We start from the raw sequence: 24,842 nt of genomic DNA on the forward strand, positions 1-24,842 counted from the left end.
TGTTTAAAAATGAGGTGCGTACCGCTTATATTAAGGTGCGCTCTATCGTCCGTCAATTATGGTACTTCTACCGCGGCGATTAGGAGGCTCGTAACTATAATTATACTTAACGCATAACAAAAAGCAGAGAAACAGCTTGTATGTCAGAATACTCGTAAGTTAGGGTACTTTTAAGTTGAGCTACTACTGTACACCCATGTTTTGAGCAAATATTTGAAGTACATTCAAGTAAACATTTAACAAATGTTTTTGTACATTACATGACATGACGATAAAATTGCATCTGTGTCAAAATATTGTGGTCTCTTTTCAAGGTCATTTGAATTAGGTAAGCAAGTGATTTCCTGTGATTAATCATGATTAATCACATTTTAAGAATGTGGTTAATCTGATTCAAAATATGAATCGTTTGACAGCAAGTTTGAAATAATTGACGAGAAAGCTATGATGGATACCACTCACACAGTATGTAACGGTAGCGAATTAGGAAGTCAACGCATCCATTCATTTATTTTCTACTGAGCTGGAGCCTATAACAGCTTACTTCGGGTGGGAGCTGGGGTACACTCTGGATTGGTCACAGGGCACATACAGACAAAAAACTCACATTCATGGGCATTAGAGTCTAATATTCTAGCATGCATGCTTTGACACCACTTTGATGTTAGAGTAAAAGCTGAATAAAACTGATACTTGCCAAAAAAATACAAAGAAAACTATTTTCAAACTTAACATCAGTCTGGTTGTTCATCTATGCCTGTGAATATTCTCATTCATCCGGGTTGTATTTTCAGAGCATTGAATGGATCTCAACTGGACTGTTCAAATGGTCTGAGAAGACTTTTCATTAGTTTATGCTCACAGACTTAGATCGGACAGATTTTGCCAGAGTGCTTGAACCAAAGCATTTATCCTCTACAAGAAGGGACATGCCCAGACAATGATGGTTTGGTCCGCAGCCTGATCGGGTGAGAAGCGAAACATCTTCTAAAATAATTTGAACAGTCCAGTTTCGATTGATTTGGCCTTGAGAATTCTTTATGTAGCGTTGTTCATATATAGTTTTAGTTTGACTAATTCTGTAGTTTTGACAAACAGCGTGATGATTGGCAAGAGTTTAGCTGAAATCATAAGATGACTACGGTATTTATTCCTACTTTTGCTCAAAACTATGATGAATTTCGTCTTTTCTGACCTAAATATTGTTACAATGTCGGATGCACGTGTTACAATCATAAAGCTTCATGCATTTTGGTATACGCTTTCACACAGTTTGCGGGATTTTGCAGTCTGGCTATGTCGTGGCGTCACAGCGAGGTGGAAGCACTTATTTAAACATTAAGTAAAGCTCTCAGCCAGAAGGGGAGGAGCTTTGAATCGATCGGCGAGTGCACGTCTACCTAATTTTGAGAACGGGTTAATCTATATAAAGACTATGAAGTTTATATTCGACCTTGTCTGGAAAAATAAAAAATAAAATAGCGGTGATGTCATCAAGATATCTATTTAACCAGTGTACATAAATGATGATACTTTTGAGGAGGGTGGGGCGTGGTTTCATTTGCAATTTGAGGAATGCCTCCAGAATCGAACATCATGTATACAGACACAAAAAATGAGTTATAATTGTGACTGTGGAGCAAAATTTACACTTAAGCATATTAAATACATATTATATAGACCACAAGTAAGTGTTTTAATTGTATATTAAATTTATTATAGGTCACTTTAAAAATGCATTGAACTATATATTTGATAATAAATATAGCATATGTTGTGTTCTTTGTTTCCTGTGTCCAGCTACTATACACACATCTTACATGTAAAAATATGTATATTTTTTAAAATGTTTTGGTAATAAACTGAAACCTTCATAGCCAGACAAAAACTGTGACTCCGAAAACCTTATGATTTTTTTTTTCATATCTAATATTTTTTTTCTTAATTGAATGCAAGATAGACATTTTTTGTTGGTCATGCTGGTGTATTGGTTTATAAGAATGCATCTAATGGCATGTGTTTGTCCAAGATAACAGTAACAACCGTCGGCTATGGCGACATCATCCCTGTAACATGGCTTGGAAGGACCATTGCGTCGTTTTTCTCTGTCTTCGCCATACCCTTCTTTGCACTTCCTGCGGTAAGTGGAAGCAGGCACTAATTCGCCTCTTACTGTATGTCTGCTTTAGGTTCAGTGTTGATACAGGTTCTTGAAAATATGCTTAGATTTTGCGTATTTTTTAAATCCTGAAGTAGACCATAAACTGAACTAAACCCTTACATGCCAATTTTCAATTGTATAAACTATTCTTAAAACTATCTGGGATTATGTATGTATGTCGAAGCAAGGATCCACATACATTTGAACAAATGTGAGAAATTAATATGGTTTGTCAAACATTCAAATGCTTGATTAATTTTTTGTGACCTGTTCTTGTCACTTCACACATTGCTGAATATTCTGTGGTTAGAGTAGTTCACAGTTGTGTTGTTCCTGAACAAAATATCACATTTTATCTTTTATTTTCCTGATGACATTATTGCATTGATAAACTGTTTCAGTCTTGGCTGTACTATTTTTGTTCCTGCTGCCGCCTACAAGTGTGTTGCTGGACCCTAATGAGCGATGATTTTCTTCACAGGGAATTTTAGGCTCAGGCTTGGCACTGAAAGTACAGCAGAAACAAAGACAGAAACATTTCAACCGACAAATTCCTGCTGCTGCAAGTCTTATTCAGGTAGTTGACCAAAAACCCAAAATGTAAACGACTGAGACAAGCCTCATTTGTTGTCACATGTTGTGCTCCCTACACTTCCGCACACAACATCTATTGTACATTTGTCTTGTACAACCCTCATATATTTCATCTTCCCTCTCTCCAGACAACATGGAGATGTTTTGCAGTGGCAAACAGTGATTGTGCCACATTTAAGATGTTTTTGAAAAAGAAATCCAGCTCCCAGAACTCATCACTGTCAACCACAAAGCTTAAGTCAACGGTGGGTGTACTCCTTATTTCCCTGCCATTGCAGGTTCTTTATGAAAGCATATATAGTTTACAAAGAGAAATGCTGACTAAAAGCTAATTCGAATAATATTTATCTTCCCACAGCCTAATCTGTCGTTGCTCATGCCTATGTACACTTAAAATGTTTTTATTATATTAAGTTTTTTTTTTTGTATTTTAAAAACATTGGTTTACATAAATTTTGCTGTAAAGACCTATAATCAAGCCACTTTTCGGCTGTCTTCAAAAACTGTTCATTTTGAGAGGCGGAGTTGTTAGATGCTAACTAGACTTTTGTCCCTGCAGCCTTGTTCAGTAGTTTGTTTGTTTTGTTCTGCGAAGACTGTATGGAAAATGGACACCGGTGATCGCCACCAGCCATCTCATTTTTACTTGACTTTCACCTCGACACAACATCCTAGATGATATAGCGAGACCAGCGGCTCACCGTGGTTTGTTGTCGGCTCAAGGAGGAGATGATGCGAGCGCAGAGAGAAAGGAAAGAAGCCAGGCCTGTAAATCTAGTATGATACGCTGGCTAAGGTTAGACTTCTACCGAGCCTTTATTTCTATAATTCTAAGTCCTGGACGTATACATGTGTATATTGACTATAATATATGTGTTTGTAATCTACCTCATGTTAATACTTTTATTGCACTGTTGTTTCAAAACATTGTAAACATTAGAGGCTCAAGCCGGCTACACAGTTAGCTTGACGTATGTACGAGCCATTTCTCGAACATAACAACAGATTATAATACTAACTGATCTGTTGCCAAACACAGTAGACATTGATCCAATTAAAAGTCTTTTTTTAGGAAAATTATTATTTTTACATTGAAAGGCTAAGCTAGCTCCACAACAAACCAAGCTAACATTGCTAAAGTATCATTCACACATTTTTAACTTACTGTTATTACTTACCGTTCCATTGTCACCTCCATTGCCATAAATAGTAATCATTGAGCCCACCATTAAAAGTAATTTTTCGAAAAAATCTATTTTTTTGTGAAGGAATCTGTGGTTTGTGAAGCAGGACTCTTCTTTGCACACAGTCGGAGCGACTTCCTCACAGTTGAAAGCACATTACTTTGACACCCTTGCACTAAATAATGACACTAAACAGAAACATTTGAGGGTGTTTTATTATTTTTTTGTGTTCACAAACACCATATTCAATCAAAGAAAACCCTCAGGAAAATGATGTCTGGGCATTGTGCGTGCAGAGAGAAAACCATCTGTGGCGGTAAAGCTGTCGTCCTTGTGTAAAACAGTTTATAAATAGACAACACAAACGCAAGAAACAATCTCCTGGGACATTTTACATATTGTATGTATATTGTATTTCTTGAACAGGTGAGGATGAGAAAGAAGCAGAAGAGCATCAACGAAGACAGGAATCCAAATTTTCTTGGAGCTCCGAGCAATACCTGTGACGCTGTTTACGAAAATAGGAGGTACCTGGACTCTAATGCGTACAGCACTGTGGATATAGGTAAGGCACAGAATGTTTTTAGTCCAATGTTGACAGTCGAGTATGAATCATTTGTTTTTCATTAGATTTTTCTTTGAACATAAACTCATTGAGTTTATTTTTAATTATTCACACAGTTAATATGCGTTTGAAATTAAAACAATGGATTGGATGCTAATGGAACTGTTATGAAAACGTGATTTGATTTGAACCGTGTTTCTGAAGTGTGACAAACTGTCATCATTACAAACGGACCAGCACATTACGACGTCAAAATACGAAAGAGTAAACAGAACCTATAAAACCCCCCCTAAGCGCACAGCACTGGATGATATAATAAAGTCATTGTGGGCATTAAGATAAGAAGAAAACCATGTGTGCATTCTTTCAGTGTCAGTGCTCTTTGCTCACCCTGATCATGTCCTCTTGCATTTATAAAAAAAAGTAATTTCCATTCAAGACAGAGTGTTTCTTTGCCATCATTGTCTGGCTCTAACTTCCTGTTATGTTGTGAGCAGAATACAGAATGCTTTTTAACACCCATTTACCAACACCAAACAAAATCCAACAATCATTTCAATTGAACTTTCTCCCTAATTGTGCACGCCATCTTAGAGGTGCTGTCACAATTTGTGAGCTCTTAGAATATTGCATCCTGATGAAATAGTTGCATAAATCCATTAAAAAATCGATCCCTTGTCAAAAAAAAAATGTTGAATTGAAAAAAATCTGTAGGGATGAAAAAGGTGACTGTTTTTCCTTGTTTTGATCAGGTGTTTTTTGTCAAACCCTGACTCAAAGCACATTTATTTTGTAATTTCATGTTGCACGTTTCAAATTAATTTTCTTTTACTTACTGTGAAAAAAATAAGGTTGCACCACCATCAATGCTTCAAGCCATTAGTACATGCTGTTCAAAGACATAATGACTAACAACATCAGAAGGATGGAGTATTTCGTTTCTGATGTTTTTTAGCAGTAAATACATCAACACAGAAAACATTGACGAATATGCCGTAAAAGCCAGCAGTGCATCAGGATCTCAAGGTTTACCATGGCAGTGCATTAGCACATGTGTATATTGGTGTAATATAATAGTGCATTCGGTTTGGTGCAGAGGCGTACCGAATTCCTAGGCGGAGCACATTTATTAGTAAGGAACAGGAAGTGTTTTTTGCACCACCGGCAATTGGACACTGCAGGTGCAGACATCCAGACATGCAGGTCACTTCCACAAGCCTTACTGTCGGAGTGTGCGTTAAAGCGTCCGTAAAAAAAGCAAGGTGTGGAGGCGTGCGGAACACTTAGCACAAGCATGCAGACTATCAGCTCGGGATAAAGCTGTAATACGAAAACCAGGGATGTCTAAAGTCTAGCATTTGGGTCACACGGCTCGTGTTTATTGGTCTGAAGCATGTTGTAAAAATAAAATAAACCCAACAAAACCCCAGCGAAAATGTTTAAGTCCACCAAAAATACATAATGTAACAGGACATATATGCAACGTTGATTGTGGAGGGGGGGGGCGTGGTCTGCGGGCCTGCCGCGGAGTGGGGTGTGTAAGGACCGGCCTCGAAGAACAGCTGGCAAGTGATTGGATTAACCAACTGGGGCTGATCATCCAATCACCTGCCATGCTTATTAGCAGCAGCCGGGCCGAGACACAGTTGTTGGAGTTGGAGTTGCTGAGCGGACGCGCACTAAACATTGAGAGACTGAAAAGTCACAGAGCAGAAACTGGAAAGTTGGGGTGTTTTCTTAGCGTGTGTGTGCTGCCAAATAAAGAGACATTGCTAACACCAGACTTCCAGACTAGCGTGAAGCTTTGTCAGCGTTAGGAGAACCCACTAGGGAGAGAGACTTCCACATTGATATTAACAACTAATAGGAGCACCAATAATTGCTTTTGAATACATACATATATAACTACTTAAGTTGACAGAAGCATTGAACTAGCATTATTCAGTTACATGCTGCACATAAGCTAATAAGGAACAACTGATTCAAACTGCTAAAACTGTTACCGTTGCACACCAACGTGTTGTTTTGCTTTCTGAAAAATAAACCTTATAAATTATGATATAGCATATAATTTTTGTTTGTTTACTTTTTATTCTGGCAATAAATGAATTACCATATTTTCTGGACCATAGGGCGCACTGCCAAACAGCGGGTCTATTCAGGTCTTTTTTCATATAAAAAGCGTACCGGATTATAAAACGGATTAAAGGCCTACTGAAATGAATTGTTTTTATTTAAACAGGGATAGCAGATCCATTCTATGTGTCATACTTGATCATTTCGCGATATTGCCATATTTTTGCTGAAAGGATTTAGTAGAGAACATCGACGATTAAGTTCGCAACTTTTGGTCGCTGACAAAAAAGCCTTGCCTGTACCGGAAGTAGCGTGACGTCGCAGGTTGAAGGGCTCCTCACATTTCCCCATTGTTTACACCAGCAGCGAGAGCAATTCGGACCGAGAAAGCGACGATTACCCCATTAATTTGAGCCAGGATGAAAGATTTGTGGATGAGGAACGTGAGAGTGAAGGACTAGAGTGCAGTGCAGGACGTATCTTTTTTCGCTCTGACCGTAACTTAGGTAAAAGGGCTCATTGGATTCCACACTTTCTCCTTTTTCTATTGTGGATCACGGATTTGTATTTTAAACCACCTTGGATACTATATCCTCTTGTAAATGAGAGTCGAGAACGCGAAATGGACATTCACAGTGACTTTTATCTCCACGACAATACATCGGTGAAGCACTTTAGCTACGGAGCTAACGTGATAGCATTGTGCTTAAAAGTAGATTGAAACAAAATAAATAAGCCCCTGACTGGAAGGATAGACAGAAGATCAACAATACTACTATCAGGAGACACCAAACCAAACACTGGACCTGTAATCACACGGTTAACGCTGTGCCGCCTGTCGAAGCCTAGCAATGCTGTTGCTAACGACGCCATTGAAGCTAACTTAGCTACGGGACCTCGTCAGAGCTATGATAAAAACATCAGCTCTCCACCTACGCCAGCCCTCATCTGCTCATCAACACCCGTGCTCACCTGCGTTCCAGCGATCGACGGCGCGACGAAGGACTTCACCCGATCATCGATGCGGTCGGCGGCTAGCGTCGGATAGCGTGTCTGCTATCCAACTCAAAGTCCTCCTGGTTGTGTTGCTGCAGCCAGTCGCTAATACACCGATCCCACCTACAGCTTTCTTCTTTGCAGTCTTCATTGTTCATTAAACAAATTGCAAAAGATTCACCAACACAAATGTCCAGAATACTGTGAAATTTTGCAATGAAAACAGAGCTGTTTGTATTGTGATACAATGTGTCCGAACACTTCCGCTTCAGCCATCGACGTCACGCGCAAACGTCATCATACATAGACGTTTTCAACCGGAAGTTTCCTGGGAAATTTAAAATTGCACTTTATAAGTTAACCCGGCCGTATTGGCATGTGTTGCAATGTTAATATTTCATCATTGATATATAAACTATCAGACTGCGTGGTCGGTAGTAGTGGGTTTCAGTAGGCCTTTAAAGGGGTCATATTATGATTTTTTTCTAAATTTAAAACACTTCCTTGTGGTCTACATAACATGTAATGGTGGTTCTTTGGTCAAAATGTTGCACAGATTATGTTTTACAGACCATCTTCTTTTTGACAGTCGCATCAGTATGCGCCGTTTTTGTGGGCGGTCTTATTTACATGGCTCTCCTTCGACAGCGTCTTCTCCCCATCATCTTTTGTGTAGCAGTTTAGCGTGCAAGGACGGGAGTGGAAAAAGTGTCAAAAGATGGAGCTAACTGTTTTAATGACATTCAGACTTTACTTAAATCAACAAGGGAGCAGCATCTTCTCATCCGTGGCTCACTAGTATAACAACACCGTAAATGTGTCCTGTGAAAAACCGTCCGACCGGAACTCTCTAATAACTAAAGTTCCTTGGGTGAATTACGTAAACCCACTACACTGGTAGTTTTTAGCGCTTCCATAGCGAGATATAAGTTAGAACTATATCAATCAATCAATGTTTATTTATATAGCCCTAAATCACAAGTGTCTCAAAGGGCTGTACAAGCCACAACGACATCCTCGGTACAGAGCCCACATACGGGCAAGGAAAACTCACCCCAGTGGGACGTCAATGTGAATGACTATGAGAAACCTTGGAGAGGACCGCATATAAATGATAAATGGGTTATACTTGTATAGCGCTTTTCTACCTTCAAGGTACTCAAAGCGCTTTGACAGTATTTCCACATTTACCCTTTCACACACACATTCACACACTGATGGCGGGAGCTGCCATGCAAGGCGCTAACCAGCAGCCATCAGAGGCAAAGGGTGAAGTGTCTTGCCCAAGGACACAACGGACGTGACTAACCCCCCCCCCCCCTCTAGGGGAGACCGAAAGCAATGGATGTCGAGTGGGTCTGACATAATATTGTGAAAGTCCAACACATCAGCGAAAGTCCAGTCCATAGTGGGGCCAGCAGGAACCATCCCGAGCGGAGACGGATCAGCAGCGTAGAGATGTCCCCATCCGATGGACAGGCTAGCGGTCCACCCCGGGTTGGGAGCAGAGTAGAAAAGAAAAGAAAATAAATGACAGATCAACTGGTCTAAAAAGGGAGTCTATTTAAAGGCTAGAGTATACAAATGAGTTTCAAGATGAGACTTAAATGCTTCTACTGAGGTAGCATCTCTAACTTTTACCGGGAGGGCATTCCATAGTATTGGAGCCCGAATAGAAAACGCTCTATAGCCTGCAGACTTTTTTTGGGCTCTGGGAATCACTAATAAGCCGGAGTTCTTTGAACGCAGATTTCTTGCCGGGACATATGGTACAATACAATCGGCAAGATAGGCAGGAGCTTGACCGTGTAGTATTTTATATGTAAGTAGTAAAACCTTAAAGTCGCATCTTAGGTGCACAGGAAGCCAGTGCAAGTGAGCCAGTATAGGCGTAATATAATCAAACTTTCTTGTTTTTGTCAAAAGTCTAGCAGCCGCATTTTGTACCATCTGTAATCTTTTAATGCTAGACATAGGGAGGCCCGAAAATAAAACGTTACAGTAATCGAGACGAGATGTAACGAACGCATGGATAATGATCTCAGCATCGCTTGTGGACAAAATGGAACGAATTTTAGCGATATTACGGAGATGAAAGAAGGCCGTTTTAGTAACACTCTTAATGTGTGACTCAAACGAGAGAGTTGGGTCGAAGATAATACCCAGATTCTTTACCGAGTCGCCTTGTTTAATTGTTTGGTTGTCAAATGTTAAGGTGGTATTATTAAATAGATGTCGGTGTTGAGCAGGACCGATAATCAGCATTTCCGTTTTCTTAGCGTTGAGTTGCAAAAAGTTAGCGGACATCCATTGTTTAAATTCATTAAGACACGCCTCCAGCTGACTACAATCCGGCGTGTTGGTCAGCTTTAGGGGCATGTAGAGTTGAGTGTCATCAGCATAACAGTGAAAGCTAACACCGTATTTGCGTATGATGTCACCTAGCGGCAGCATGTAAATACTAAAGAGTGCAGGGCCAAGAACCGAACCCTGGGGAACTCCGCACATTACCTTAACATAGTCCGAGGTCACATTGTTATGGGAGACACACTGCATCCTGTCAGTAAGATAAGAGTTAAACCAAGACAAGGCTAAGTCTGACATCCCAATACGCGTTTTGATACGCTCTAATAAAATATTATGATCAACAGTATCGAAAGCGGCGCTAAGATCAAGAAGCAGCAACATAGATGACGCATCAGAATCCATCGTTAGCAATAGATCATTAGTCATTTTTGCGAAGGCTGTCTCCGTAGAGTGATTTGCCCTGAAACCGGATTGAAAAGGTTCACAGAGATTGTTAGACGCTAAGTGTTCATTTAGCTGCTGTGCGACAATTTTTTCGAGAATTTTCGAGATAAACGGAAGGTGGGACACCGGCCGGTAGTTTACCATGAGGTCAGGATCGAGGTTAGGTCTTTTGAGTAGAGGATGAATAACCGCTTTTTTGAATGCTAGGGGAACAGTACCAGAGGAAAGTGATAAGTTTATAATATTTAACACTGATGGACCTAATAATACAAAAAGCTCCTTGATAAGTTTCCCAGGAATTGGGTCAAGTAAACATGTTGTTTGTTTTGTCCCATTTACACATTTTAACAATTCCTCCAATGTTATTTCATCAAAGAGAGAAAAACTATTTTGGAGGGCAGTGTCCGTCGTATATACAGTCGTATCAGTCGTATCTGTGTTAATAGAACCCAGCTGTAGCTGAGATGCATTGTCTTTAATCTCTTTTCTAATGACTTCAATTTTCTTATTAAAGAAATTCATAAAGTCATCTGCTGAGTGGGTGGAGCTACTGGGAGGAGTCCCTTGTTGGGTTAGCGATGCTACTGTACTAAACAAAAATGTAGGATCATTTTTGTTGAGGTGGATGAGATTTGAGTAATATTTAGCTTTAGCTGAGGTAAGCATGTGTTTATAAGTTATTAAACTATCACTCCATGCTTGATGGAAAACCTCAAGTTTAGTCGCACGCCATTTGCGTTCCAGCTTTCTACATGATAATTTCTGGGCTTTAGTTTCTTCTGTAAACCATGGGGTACGCCTTTTAGGGGCCCTTTTTAGCTTTAGCGGTGCTACACTATCAATGGTGTCGCGCAGGGCGTCGTTAAAGTTCTTAGTGAGGTTATCAATAGAGCCCACATAATTTGGGAATGGTGCCATTACCGAAGGCAGTAGGTCAGTAAGAGTCGTCGTTGTGGCAGCATTAATGTTGCGGCTGCTATAGTAGTTATTATTATTATTATTAGTTTGTTGACAATGAGTCAGAACTTCGAATTTTATAAGGTAATGATCGGACATTACTTTAGTGTATGGGAATATCGTAACTTTAGAGGTGGTGACACCCCTGACAAGCACTAGATCTATCGTATTACCGTTGCGATGCGTGGGTTCATTTATTATTTGTGTAAGACCACAGCTATCAATTATAGTCTGGAGCGCCACGCATGGAGGGTCTGATGGGGTATTCATATGGATATTAAAGTCCCCCATTATGATTATATTGTCGGCGTGCGTCACTAGATCAGCAACAAACTCTGAGAATTCACTGATGAAGTCCGAATAGGGCCCAGGGGGGCGGTAGATAACAGCCAGGTGGAGAGGCAGCAGTGTGACAAACCTCATAGTGAGCACCTCAAACGAGTTATATTTATTATTTAGGTTAGGTGTAAAATTATAGTTTTCATTGTATATTAGTGCGACACCCCCTCCCCTTTTAAGAGGACGGGCAACATGTGTATTGGTATAGTTAGGAGGAGATGCCTCATTTAGCGCAAAAAAATCGTCTGGTTTGAGCCAGGTCTCGGCGAGACCAACGACATCAAGTTTGTTGTCTCTAATGACCTCATTAACTAATAACGTTTTGGAAGATAATGATCTTATGTTTAAAAAGCCCATATTATAGGTAGTGGGCTGTTTTGAGGATTGTTTGTTGAAATTATCCAAAGTAGCAATATTAATAATGTTGCGTTTATTATGCGTAGTGCACTTTAAATAGTTTCGACCATATCTAGGAATTGATACGACGGGAATTTTCAGATTGTTTGCTTGATGCTGCGATAAACTGAACGCATCATAGTTAGCCACCTCAGTACAATGTATGTCTGCCTCTGACACCGTCACAAAAGAAAAAACATTATGTGAGTTGTGTTTTATTCTAAGAGAATTGCTATGTGTGCAGGGATTATCCAGCCTGGCGCCGGCTAGTTCTAGTTTAAATGACTTCTTACCCGGACACTCCACGCTTCTTTGGTTAGCTTTTCCCTTTGTTGTTAGCCCCGCTCGGTGTCCCCGCTTCTGCTTCCGCTCACACCGCTTACGTCGCCTCCATTGGCGGTCCCCGCTAGTACTTGACTCCGCTGCTACAAAGGCCGCTTGATGTAGCCCGCGAAGTATTCCCATGCTAGCGAGGAGGTCCACCGTACATGCATCTTTCAGTCTATAACGACCCGATCCATCCACATCCAGAATTGTCTGTCGGTCGTATGTGATCACAGAGTGTTCACGCTTTGAGCCAGCCATGAAATTGACAGAAATGACGGGTGTTTTTTGCCAAATCACTCTACACTCCCAAGAGCGTTTGCAAGCCGCTGCCTTTAGGGCGCCGCCATTTTGCCATTTTATGCTACTTTATATTGGAAATGGCAACAGCAGAAGGTGAATGCCCCATAATAAAAAGATGAAAAAGAAGAAGCTTATTGACTACTGCATCGCTACGAACTACAGTGGCGGACGTGCACAAATTTTCAGGACTTATGCAGATCTAAAATACACATCAGCGGGTACCAGAAGGTAAGAAAAGGTTTTGCATAATATTGTGAAACAAAACGGCAGATAATATGTCTGCTAATGGGTAACATTTTGCGGTCCTTATACACACTCCATAGTAATACTTGTATCTCTGACTACGGTAGCCGTAATGGGCCGACAATCCATCAAGCGGTGCGGCTTCAAAGTCGTACTAAAACATTTTGACAGATTTTTGAGTGCCGTGTGTAATGTTCAATATTTTCAATGGAACATTTAAAGTTTTGGTGTTGTTTACTGGCGTTATATTGCAGTCTACACGTATCTCTTATGTGTGACTACCATCTACTAGTCACACTTATCATTACACCGTGTACCAAATAAAATTGCTTCGAGGTCGGTAAGCACAACCAGAATTATACCGTATATTAGGCGCACTGTCAATTTTTGAGAAAATGAAAGGATTTTAAGTGCGCCTAATAGTCCGAAAAACACGGTAAAATAATTAATATAAAACATCTACTGTTGAAGCAAATATTGAAAATAATAACGTACAGTTGATGTCTTTAAACATCTAGTGTAAAACAATATTGTACATTTTAGTGTCTTTTAACTTTTGCACGATGAGGTGGCGACTTGTCTAGGGTGTACCCCGCCTTCCGCTGGAATGCCGCTGAGATAGGCTCCAGCACCCCCCGCGACCCCAAAAGGGACAAGCGGTAGAAAATGGATGGATGGATTGATGGATGATGGGAAGCAGTGTCCTCTACAGTCTGGAAAATGAGGTTTCTCAGAAAAGAAAACTAACAGCTTTTAATCCTGTAAATACCTCACAAACTGATGTTTGGCTTGGCTGGCTTCAAATATCTATTCAGTGTGACAGTTTATGAGTTGGCCACTTGTCCAGCCCTGCTTTCCACCCGAGTGCAGCTGGAATAGTCTCCAGCCCCCCCCCCCCCCCCCGCCCCCCCTCCGCAACATCAAAAGACAAGCGATAGAAAAATAGATGGATGGATTGAGGATGTATCAAGGAGCTTTTTATTTTACTCGTATTTCCCGCGTTGAACATTTCATTTCGGTGATGTCCCGCCGTGTGGTGCGACGAGATCGGCTGGCTCTATGCAGAACACAGACTTTCTTACCTCCGCCAAAGAGGTTATGTTGTAGCCTGGGCCTGTTTGTTAGCAACATAACTCAACTAGTTATGGACAGATTTATTGCCAAAAAACAATTCCTTTTTATCTACGATCTCACTTAACTTTCTACCTTCCTAGTCACGTCCGTTGTGTCCTTGGGCAAGACACTTCACCCTTTGCCTCTGATGGCTGCTGGTTAGCGCCTTGCATGGCAGCTCCCGCCATCAGTGTGTGAATGTGTGTGTGAATGGGTAAATGTGGAAATACTGTCAAAGCGCTTTGAGTACCTTGAAGGTAGAAAAGCGCTATACAAGTATAACCCATTTATCATTTATTTATTTAACTTACTGCTGTCATGTCTGTGTGATCATGTTTTGTTTTAGTCATGTTCGGTTTTGTTTTTGGACTCTATGTACACTTTTGTTGGTTTTGTCACCATAGCAACCCATTAGTTTTCACCTGTCATGTCACGCACCTGTTTCACGTTTTGAGTCACGCACCTGTTTTCACTAATCATGTCACTATTATGTAAGCCCATTGTTGCCAGGAAGTCTGCCTGGCGACAACACACTCTCTACACACCCATCCATGCTGCTCTTTTTCATGCCCTTTTCTCGTCCAAGTAAGTTTTCTTTATTCATGCCATAGTTTGCAAGTTGTGTTTTTTGTCCATAATTCTGCCTTTGTGCGAGTTTTTGTTTTTATAGCCAAGTTTTGTACTTCCGCCATTGTGCGCGCCTTTTGTTTATTCCTTTTTTTTTTTAGTGTTAAAATTAAACATGTATTCAACTTCACGCCATGCCCGGTCCAAATCATTTGCACCACGGGAGAACAAACAACTTCATAGTCCACGCCCTGACAACTGCTTACGTACGGCGTTCAACGCCCCTACCTTGCCGGTCCTGCACTGCGCATAGGATTCTTGGAATGCTAAAAACGGCAGAAAAAAAACTACACCCACCAAGGTTTTGTTTGATACCGTCACACCTCACGGTATTAATGAGAAGACTTTGAAACCGAAATACCGCGATATTTATAATACCGTTACATCCCTACTTCTTTGTATATTATATGTATATAATCATAAAAACTCACTGTCCAAATACTTTGCCATTTTACTGTAGTTTTCTCATATTTTGCTATGATAGTCTTCAATGTGGTGCATTCTTCGATGTGTGTTGCTTCCATGGCTACGAGCACGCAAACAAACGTAAAAAAAAACATAACTTCTCAGGAGTATAGCCATTTAAATCGGGTCTAAAAGAGCTTGCACATAAAGTTATTAGGACTGTCCGATAATATCGGACTGCCGATAACATCGGACTGCCGATAATATCGGCCGATAAATGCTTTAAAATGCAATATCGGAAATTATCGGTATCGGTTTCAAAATTATCGGTATCGGTTTCAAAAAGTAAAATGTATGACTTTTTAAAACGCCGCTGTGTACACGGACGTAGGGAGAAGTACAGAGCGCCAATAAACCTTAAAGGCACTATCTTTGCGTGCCGGCCCAGTCACATAATATCTACGGCTTTTCACACACGCAAATGAATCCAATGCATACTTGGTCAACAGCCATACAGGTCACACTGAGGGTGGCTGTATAAACAACTTTAACACTGTCACTAATATGCGCCACACTGTGAACCCACACCAAACAAGAATGACAAACACATTTCGGGAGAACATCCGCACCGTAACACAACATAAACACATCAGAACAAATACCCAGAACCCCTTGCAGCACTAACTCTTCCGGGACGCTACAATATACACCCCCCGCTACTCCCTACCCCCGCCCTTCCCAACCCTGCCCACCTCAACCTCCTCATGCTCTCTCAGGGAGAGCATGTCCCAAATTCCAAGCTGCTGTTTTGAGGTATGTTAAAAAAAATAATGCACTTTGTGACTTCAATAATAAATACGGCAGTGCCATGTTGGCATTTTTTTCCATAGCTTGAGTTGATTTATTTTGGAAAACCTTGTTACATTGTTTAATGCATCCAGCGGGGCATCACAACAAAATTAGGCATAATAATGTGTTAATTACACGACTGTATATATCGGTATCGGTTGATATCGGAATCGGTAATTAAGAGTTGGACAATATCGGAATATCGGATATCGGCAAAAAAGCCATTATCGGACATCTCTAAAAGTTATATTTCAAAACTTTCCATTTTTGTCAAACATAAGGGTTGGTGTGTGTGGTAGGGTGTATGTATAGAAGTGCAAGTAGAAAAGTTCCTACTTTAAACGATGAATATAATAAGGTGCCTCATACTGACAAGCTGTTCAAAAATGTAAAAAAAAAAGCAAAGAGGAGGACATCTTTCATTATTTAATGGCTTTCTGCAGCTGGTAATGAATGTCTCCTGAATGACAGATTTTTTTGATGATTAATATCCTATCTTTTTGTCCGGTCTTGATATTAGTCTCCATGGTTTAGCGCCTTGTCACACTGTCAAAGGACATGGTGAGCTGTTGATAGTGTCCACACGTTTTGTCATGTCCTCGTTACAGCCACTGTCTTTTTATTTTTATATGAGGACATGCCGTTGATGCACTGTTTTTTATGTAAGCATATTTACATTGTTGGCAACATAATTGTGAGTAATATTGTTTTCCTACTTGCTTTGTTTCATTATATGTCACCATCATTGGTAAAGGTTGTTGTTGGGTTTTTTTCATGCTGCAGATCAGCAGCCATCTTTGACGTCTTTTTCTTCGCTGCCGTTGAACTCACCACCAGCAGGTGCAGTATGAGTGTATTAATTTGATTAATTTCACAAGTACATATCTGCATGACATTGTGGTTTAAGGATGTTGGGGATAGGTGTGACTTTATTAGGCATAATTGATCGACATCATGCATAACCATAGGTCATATGTTTTTTTAAAACAATTACATACAGCAACATATTTCATAAAAACAGAACACTAATGAGTATTGTTACAATTACTCAGCACACAAAACCTATATTTGGTGTATGTTTTACAATAATTCCACTATGCACATTTATTGGTTTAATATAGTGAAGTGGATATACTCATAATGGTTTTAAGTTGTTTCTGTTCCAATAATGTATATCAAGATTAACACTTTCCGCAGAACTCATATTGTTAAACTTTTACATTTTATATTGAGGTCAATACACTGTCATTTATAATAAAGTAATTGTGAATTTAGCCAACTTGCTTTGATCTGCATACACAAGAAATTAGGAATGGGTACCTTTCACATTTGAATCAATATGGTAGTGATTCTCGGTACCTGGGCATCGATGTCTGTACTCAACGGTACCAACTTTTGGTACTTGTGTGTGTGTAATTGTTAATAAATGTTAACTGCTATAAAAATATTTGAATTAAACGTTTAACAGTGAGCTATTAATGATAACTGTGCTGTCCAATTGTTATATCTTGTTTTCTTACACTTCTGAGTATCGTCTGCAAGTACATATAGTAGACATGCATGCTGTTGCAATTCCAAGACAATAGATGGCAGTAGTGTATATACTACGGTATGTTGCGGTAGCCAGGAAGTTGTCTTTTCCATTACATTGAATAAGCCAGTCGTTTTTGTTGTTGAGTATTACAAAGTGTTTATACAGTAAACATTCTATTTATTACACATCAGCTGTTTAATTGTAACATGCATGTTCGTTGTAGTTTTGGGTAGTAAATTCAGAGGTTTTGAAATCGCCATGTTAAATCGTGAATGCTAACTGGTAGCATGTGTATGCCATATCCAATGTCAGGCTAGTGCATTTCCAAAAGTGGAGCCTTACTGTACTTTTTCGTACCTTCTTATTGCTTTGTCGACATGGAACATTGTTACATTACCTAGAGCAGTGGTGTCCAAACTACGGCCCGTGGGCCATGTGTGGCCCGCCGGTGTCTTCGATTTGGCCCTTGAGACGTTGTGAGTTTAATAAGGAATCTGGCCGCAGGGAGATTTAAATTCATTTTAAAAGTAAATTTATATGCCGCTGCTTTGTTGCTATCCTGTGAACAACATGAGTAAGTCAGGCCAATGACCAATTATCATGCTATGAATGAAAACCAAGGGCAGCATTTACTTGTTTGACCCAATGCAAACAACCTTCCCTAGTCATGGTGCAAAAAAATATTTGCCAACAAACATCGTCACACATAACACCGTATAACACAATTTGTGGATTTTATAAAAAATGTCCATTCAAAAATTCCACAATTACACCCATTTAAATCCATTACAAAGCATAATGGGGAAAAATGCAAAACACTATCTCAACACTTATCCATGTTTGCCGCATTTTAGCTGCTTGATATTTCTGATGGATTACAAAACAGGGTGTCACGGAATTAAACAAGGTGGAAGTTGGAATATATATATATATTTATGTGTGTGTGTGTGTGTGTGTGTGTGTATGTATATATATATATATATATATATATATATATATATATATATATATATATATATATATATATATATATATATATATATATATATATATATACATATATATATACATATATATATATATATATATATATATATATATATATATATATATATACATATATATATAAATAAATGTGTATATATATATATATATATATATATATATATATATATATATATATATATATATATATATATATATATATATATATATATATATATATGTCTTAATTAGATTATCCAAAAAATAGTGCTCGATACCGTGGTAGAGCGTAATATGTATGTGTGGGAAAAAATCACAAGACTATTTCATCTCTACAGGCCTGTTTCATGAGGGGTTTCCTCAATCCTCAGGAGATTTTTTTTTTTTTTTTTTTTTTCCCCTGAGGATTGAGGAAACCCCTCATGGAACAGGCCTGTAGAGATGAAATAGTCTTGTGATTTTTTCCCACACATACATATATATATATATACATATATATATATATATATATATATATATATATATATATATATATATATATATATATATATATATATATATATATATATATATATATATATATATATATAAATTTTGTTTTGCCCAATGCTGCCCTCTGGGCAAAAGGTTTGGACACCTCTGACCGACAGCCTAAGTCTGCTCTGAGTGTTTGACTGCTTGTTTGCCCGGTGTAAAGTCTGCAACCAAATGTGACGTTACATGCAACCAAAGTATCGACATATGGTTAGATTTTTACCTAAATCGGTTAGTACCGATATAATTTGGTTGGCACAATAAAAGTACCAAATACAGTGCTAGAAATACACTTTTATAGTCATTCTGCTCAAAACATTACATGAATCCAGACTGTTTCGAAAGACTTACGTCCTTAGCTCCCTCTGTGTCATCACTCTTCTCCAAAGTTTGATTAGGTATGTTTGATTTTAACGAGAGTATTGGCAGCCAGGAGTTTTGAGGTGGTGGGAGCACGGATAATTAACACACCTTATTAACAAACACATGCATGCTCACAGATACAGACTAAAATAAATGGAGAAGAAATGTCTTGATATTAAAATATGTTTAGCAAACGTGACAGGCAAAACAAACGCCCAGTGTGTTAACTACTTCTATTGGCAGATGAACGCGGTCTCCCGGCCACAACTAGATGAAGTGACAGGGGGCCAAGAAACGTCAGTACCAACCTAATCGAATTCCGTCCCTGCTGGCATAAAATGGATATAGTTATTGTAAACCTGTCATTAGAAAACATTAGGGATGTAACAGTAAACCATTATCACTGTCCGGTATGTACCTGTGGTATTGGGGGCCGATATTTGCCTTTTTTAAATGATCGGCTGATGAGCTGCCGAACCCAGACAAAAAATGTGTTATGTTTACTTAAGCTATTTGCTATGAAACATTTTCAACTCCATAAACTATTGTCAAAGTATCGGATTGGAAGATTAGAGTCTAATCTGAAGTCAAAAAATCGGATTGGGATCAGAGGCCAAAAATGCTAATCGGGACATCCCTATCATGGTCTTTTTACCTGATGATACCTGTTTTTTGTATTTGGGTTCCCCAAAAGTCCCCAAAATCTGAATCAAACCATGGATGCATGGCGGAGATATTTATCAAACAATCTTGCCTTCTTCCAAATTTGAACCGTTTGGAAATTTTAGACATTAGTGACATATTTTGTTTTAGTTATGTCATCTCCATACATGGTAATGGTTTACCCAAAAAGCTATGCTCGAGTCCGCCATTTTCATCCAGTTTTAATCCAAAGTCGAACTGGGTTGTACGTGCACATGCATGCTAAAATCCTCCGCTGTTGCCATTTTTAATACAATCTAGCGTATAGTTCTAACTTGTGTCTGTCAGTAGACTCGATATGGAAGCGCTAAAAACTACAACATGGTGGTGACGCATTCAAAGGTGGCATGACCTAGAGCAGGGGTAGGGAACCTATGGCTCTAGAGTCAGATGTGGCTCTTTTGATGACTGCATCTGGCTCTCAGATAAATCTTAGCAGACATTGCTTAACACGATAAGTAATGAATAATTCCAATTAAAAATAACGTTCAAAATATAAAACATTCTCATGCATTTTAATACTATTTTCTACCGCACCTGTTCAAGAAGTCGCATTAATGGTAAGAAGTGTTTTATTTATTATTGGTTAGCTTCACAATAACAATGTTATTAAAAAGAATAAGAGACTTATTATACTCTAAAAATTATTATACTCTAAAAATGTTGGTCTTACTTAAAAATGCATGCATTTAGTTGTATTCAGAGTTAAAAAAAATATTATATGGCTCTCATGGAAAAACATTTTAAAATATTTGGTTTTTATGGCTCTCTCAACCAAAAAGGTTCCCGACCCCTGACCTAGAGGATAATTTAAGACCGCCCACAAAACGGCAGATTCTGAAGAGACAGTCAGAAAGCGGCTTGAAGATGGTCTGTAAAATAAAATGCAAAATTTAGACCAAAGAACCACTATTACAGTACATGTTATGTAGACCACAGGGACGTGTTTGAAATGTAGAAACAAATCTTAATAGGACCCCTCAAAAGTTCATGGTTCAGTTTATTTCTAGAACATTATGGAGGTAAATTTCAAACTCGGACCCCAGCGAAACCTCTAGCAGCATGGCGCCCAGAGTGCAGATGGGCAACAGGACCTATCAGTCCCAGACCCACAGCTCCAAACCCCAAGCACGAAGACACTGGGACGGCACCATTGTTCCCCCCTGAAATAAAAAATTAATAAATACAAATATGTTTAAATTACCAGGAAAAAAGTATCGCACAATAAGACCTGAAATTTGCAGAAAAGCTGAGCACCCAGCTCTGATAAAGCAGTAGAACAAAGACACCAAAACCAAGATAAGGCCAGCTAAAAGATCCCACCCCACGCAGAAAGCTAAGTGATCCTCCCGGCCGGGCTTGCTTAACCTAACACAAAGAAGAGCTGTTTGGGATTGACAGCTATGAACACAAATCAATACATTTCACCGTCAAAATTGGGGGCCCCTGATTGGGTGGGGGCCTCTTGGCTTCAGCTCAGGTAAGCCCGTGCATTAAGGTGCCCCTGCCAACGGACCAAAGGCTCACAGTCCACCACCCAGGACAATCCCTCCTACAGGCATGCAAAAAGACAGGGACACTGCAAACAGACAGACCACAGGAAAGACCCAAGCACCCGACTGCCCGCCCCATGGACTGCCGTTGCCACCCAGAAGCACTCAAGAAAGTCAACGAGCCACAGCAGTCCAAGGGCAGTGTCACAAACCCCACCAAAGGCGACAGCCCAGGCACCAGTCGACCCCTCAAAACCAATCCCGGAAAAAACAACACCATAGCACCACGCCGAAAAAAGCTATTTGTCCGTGTGAAAAGAACAGAGTACCCACAAAAGCACGGTGAGAAATTGCAAACTCCACACACAAAAAGGCCAGAGCTGACATTCAGACCAAAACCTCCTGACTGTGCACCATATGTGCTAACTGTACGTGTGTTCTTCTGTACACGCAACAGGGAACCGATTTTTACACGCATCCCACTCACTTGCACAAACAGATGCGCGCCCACGACATACACCCCGAGAGCATTTTGCCTCTCTGCGGTGTGCAGTGGTTCTTAACTATTTTCAATCATATTTCCTGGTCAGCATGTTGATTAATCACAGCACTGCTGCCACCTAACTGGAAGCTTGTGTGTTGTTGAGGCAATACTAAATGCCCCCATGCCATCTCACGACCCCCCTAAAATCCCACTATTTGAGAAGCATTGGCTCAGGCGGGGTACACACATAAAGACAATTGGGCTGTTTTTGTCGTGATTTTTCCCCCTTTCGACCAAAGATATGAAATGCCTGATTATCTTATGTCTTATAGCAGGGGTGCTCACACTTTTTCTGCAGGCGAGCTACTTTTCAATTGATCAAGTCGTGGGGATCTACCTCATTCATATATATAATTTATATTTACTTATTTATGAAATATATGTTTTGTTAACAAATTAAAGGTGTTTAATGATAATGCAAGCATGTTTAACACATATAGTTAATATTGTTAATAAATTAAAAGTGTTTAATGATAATACAAGAATGTTTAATACATATAGTTAATATTGTTAACATGTTAAAGGTGTTTAAAGGTAATGCAAGCATGTTTAACACATATACTTAATATTGTTAACAATTTAAAGGTGTTTAATGATAATACAAGCATGTTTAACACATATAGTTAATATTATTAACAAGTTAAAGGTGTTTAAAGATAATACAAGCATGTTTAACACATATAGTTAATATTGTTAACAAGTTAAAGGTGTTTAATGATAATACATGCATGTTTAACACATATAGATTTCTTTCTTTCATGAAGACAAGAATATAAGTTGGTGTATTACCTGATTCTGATGACTTGCTTTGATTGGAATCAGACAGTGGTGCTGATAACGTCCACATTTTCAAATGGAGGAGAAAAAAAGTCCTCCTTTCTGTCCAATACCACATGAAAGTGGTTGGTTTTTGTCATCTTATTTGTCCAGCTTCCATACTCCTTTGTATACACTTTACAAGAAATACATTGGCGGCAAACTCCGTAGCTTGCTAGCTTGTGCACGCCAGCTTTCTGAGACTCTTAGCGCAAGCAGGATGAAGCAGAGCTTTTATTGTGAAGGCAGGAACTGTGCAGTCGGTCTTTGGAGTTTTGACGACAGGTACGGCTCCAGAGTCTGTTGAAATAAAAAGTGTTTCTCGCCTTCCTGTCTGTAATTTTTTCTTAATAATGAGCTGGCAGCAGCCAGCGTCATCTCAGAAGACCCTCGGGTGCCGTGAATGTCAATCAAGTGACGAAAGTGACGTCATAGTGAAGATTTATGATCGCTCATTTTTAGGACTATTTTTTTAATGCCTGGCTGGCGATCGACTGACACAACCTCCGCGATCAACCGGTAGATCGCGATCGACCGATAGATCGCGATCGACCGGTAGATCGCGATCGACGTAATGAGCACCCCTGTCTTATAGGGTTGTCCTATAATATTGTCCTGTGACTTATTGAGTAGCGTCTGACTTGTGGGTGGGAAAGAATCATAATGTGTTTGGTGTGCTGTGTTGATTTTATTGTATTGATTCGTTGATACCAAGTCGATATCCATACGCAAAAAATACATTGCCTCAGTATCAACACTATTTCCGAGCCGCGTCAATTATCGTCAAAGAAGAAAGCTTGCATTTTTTTTTGCCAGTTTCCTTATGTTTACTTATTCATGAAAGCCTTTCGCAAATGTGGATTTGGCCTTCCAGTTCGCCCTTGCTCATAAACAAAATAATAATGGAACTGTATGGCAGTGTAGCATAACTGTAGGTGTGGCGTAATTCCGCTTCATATGCGCCTGGTTTGCCAGGAAATACTGTAAGACGTAAGAGAAATGATCTGCGATGGACTTTAGCGAAAGGTAGAGTTATATAATAAAAGTGGAAGAGAAGTGTGAAGTGAAGTGAATTACATTTATATAGCGCTTTTTCTCAAGTGACTCAAAGCGCTTTACATAGTGAAACCCAATATCTAAGTTACATTCAAACCAGTGTGGGTGGCACTGGGAGCAGGTGGGTAAAGTGTCTTGCCCAAGGACACAACGGCAGTGACTAGGATGGCGGAAGCGGGGATCGAACCTGCAACCCTCAAGTTGCTGGCACGGCCGCTCTACCAACCGAGCTATACCGCCGGTTGGTATATAAGTGTATCTTGTGTTATGTATTTATTCTGGAATCAAATACAAGCGGTCACGAAAGTGTTCTCTGCACAAGTGAGAGCGGCGGTCCGCCACCACAAGCCCAGGGAGTGCGCATTCGAACAATGTGCAGAAAACCCAACCTTTATCACTTGCTAAGAAAACACAGCATACGGACACTCTTTCGTCATTTGAGCACCGCTGGTTTACTTATTTCACCAAGTGTGACCTGGGGGCCATTTGCTGAACGCAGCTTTTTTTAAGGACGAACGGCATATTGTAGAAATAAAATAATCAATCAATCAATCAAAGTTTGTTTGTAAAGCCCTTAATCACAATGCCTCAAAGGACTTCACAAACCACAACGACATCCCTTGATCTGAACCCACATCCAGGCAAGGAAAAACTCTAAAAGCCCAAAACGGGGGAAAAAAAGAAACCTTGGGAAGAGGCCACAGATGTAGGCACCCCGCTTCCAACGTGCCAACTCCACCTACCGCCCGAATGTAGCTGAGATAGGCTTCAGCACCCCCCGTGACCCCAAAAGGGACAAGTGGTAGAAAATGAATGGATGTGCCAACTTCCCTGGTTTTGGGTTTTGTATATCTAATACCTCTGCCCTTCATGTTGTTTGTTTTTCTGTAGCCGCATGTTGAAATAAAATCCAAATCACACCCATACTCTACA

The 24,842-nt window shown here is 39.7% G+C and overlaps 1 protein-coding gene across 2 annotated transcripts in view; it reads left to right on the plus strand.

The window, feature by feature from the left end:
- The window catches only part of kcnq1.1 (potassium voltage-gated channel, KQT-like subfamily, member 1.1), a 111,159-nt gene that overhangs the window by 37,766 nt on the left and 48,551 nt on the right, over positions 1 to 24,842 (plus strand). Inside the window, exons 7-11 of one of the 2 annotated variants that reach the window (XM_062033106.1) lie at positions 2,030 to 2,140; positions 2,643 to 2,738; positions 2,884 to 3,000; positions 4,366 to 4,504; positions 16,667 to 16,723. In XM_062033106.1, coding sequence (XP_061889090.1) covers positions 2,030 to 2,140; positions 2,643 to 2,738; positions 2,884 to 3,000; positions 4,366 to 4,504; positions 16,667 to 16,723 — 520 coding nt within the window. The remainder of the gene's footprint in view (positions 1 to 2,029; positions 2,141 to 2,642; positions 2,739 to 2,883; positions 3,001 to 4,365; positions 4,505 to 16,666; positions 16,724 to 24,842) is intronic. The other variant, XM_062033115.1, reaches the window with a different exon arrangement.

Source organism: Entelurus aequoreus, linkage group LG02 (genome assembly GCF_033978785.1).
Source record: "Entelurus aequoreus isolate RoL-2023_Sb linkage group LG02, RoL_Eaeq_v1.1, whole genome shotgun sequence".
Classification (NCBI taxonomy): domain Eukaryota; kingdom Metazoa; phylum Chordata; class Actinopteri; order Syngnathiformes; family Syngnathidae; genus Entelurus; species Entelurus aequoreus.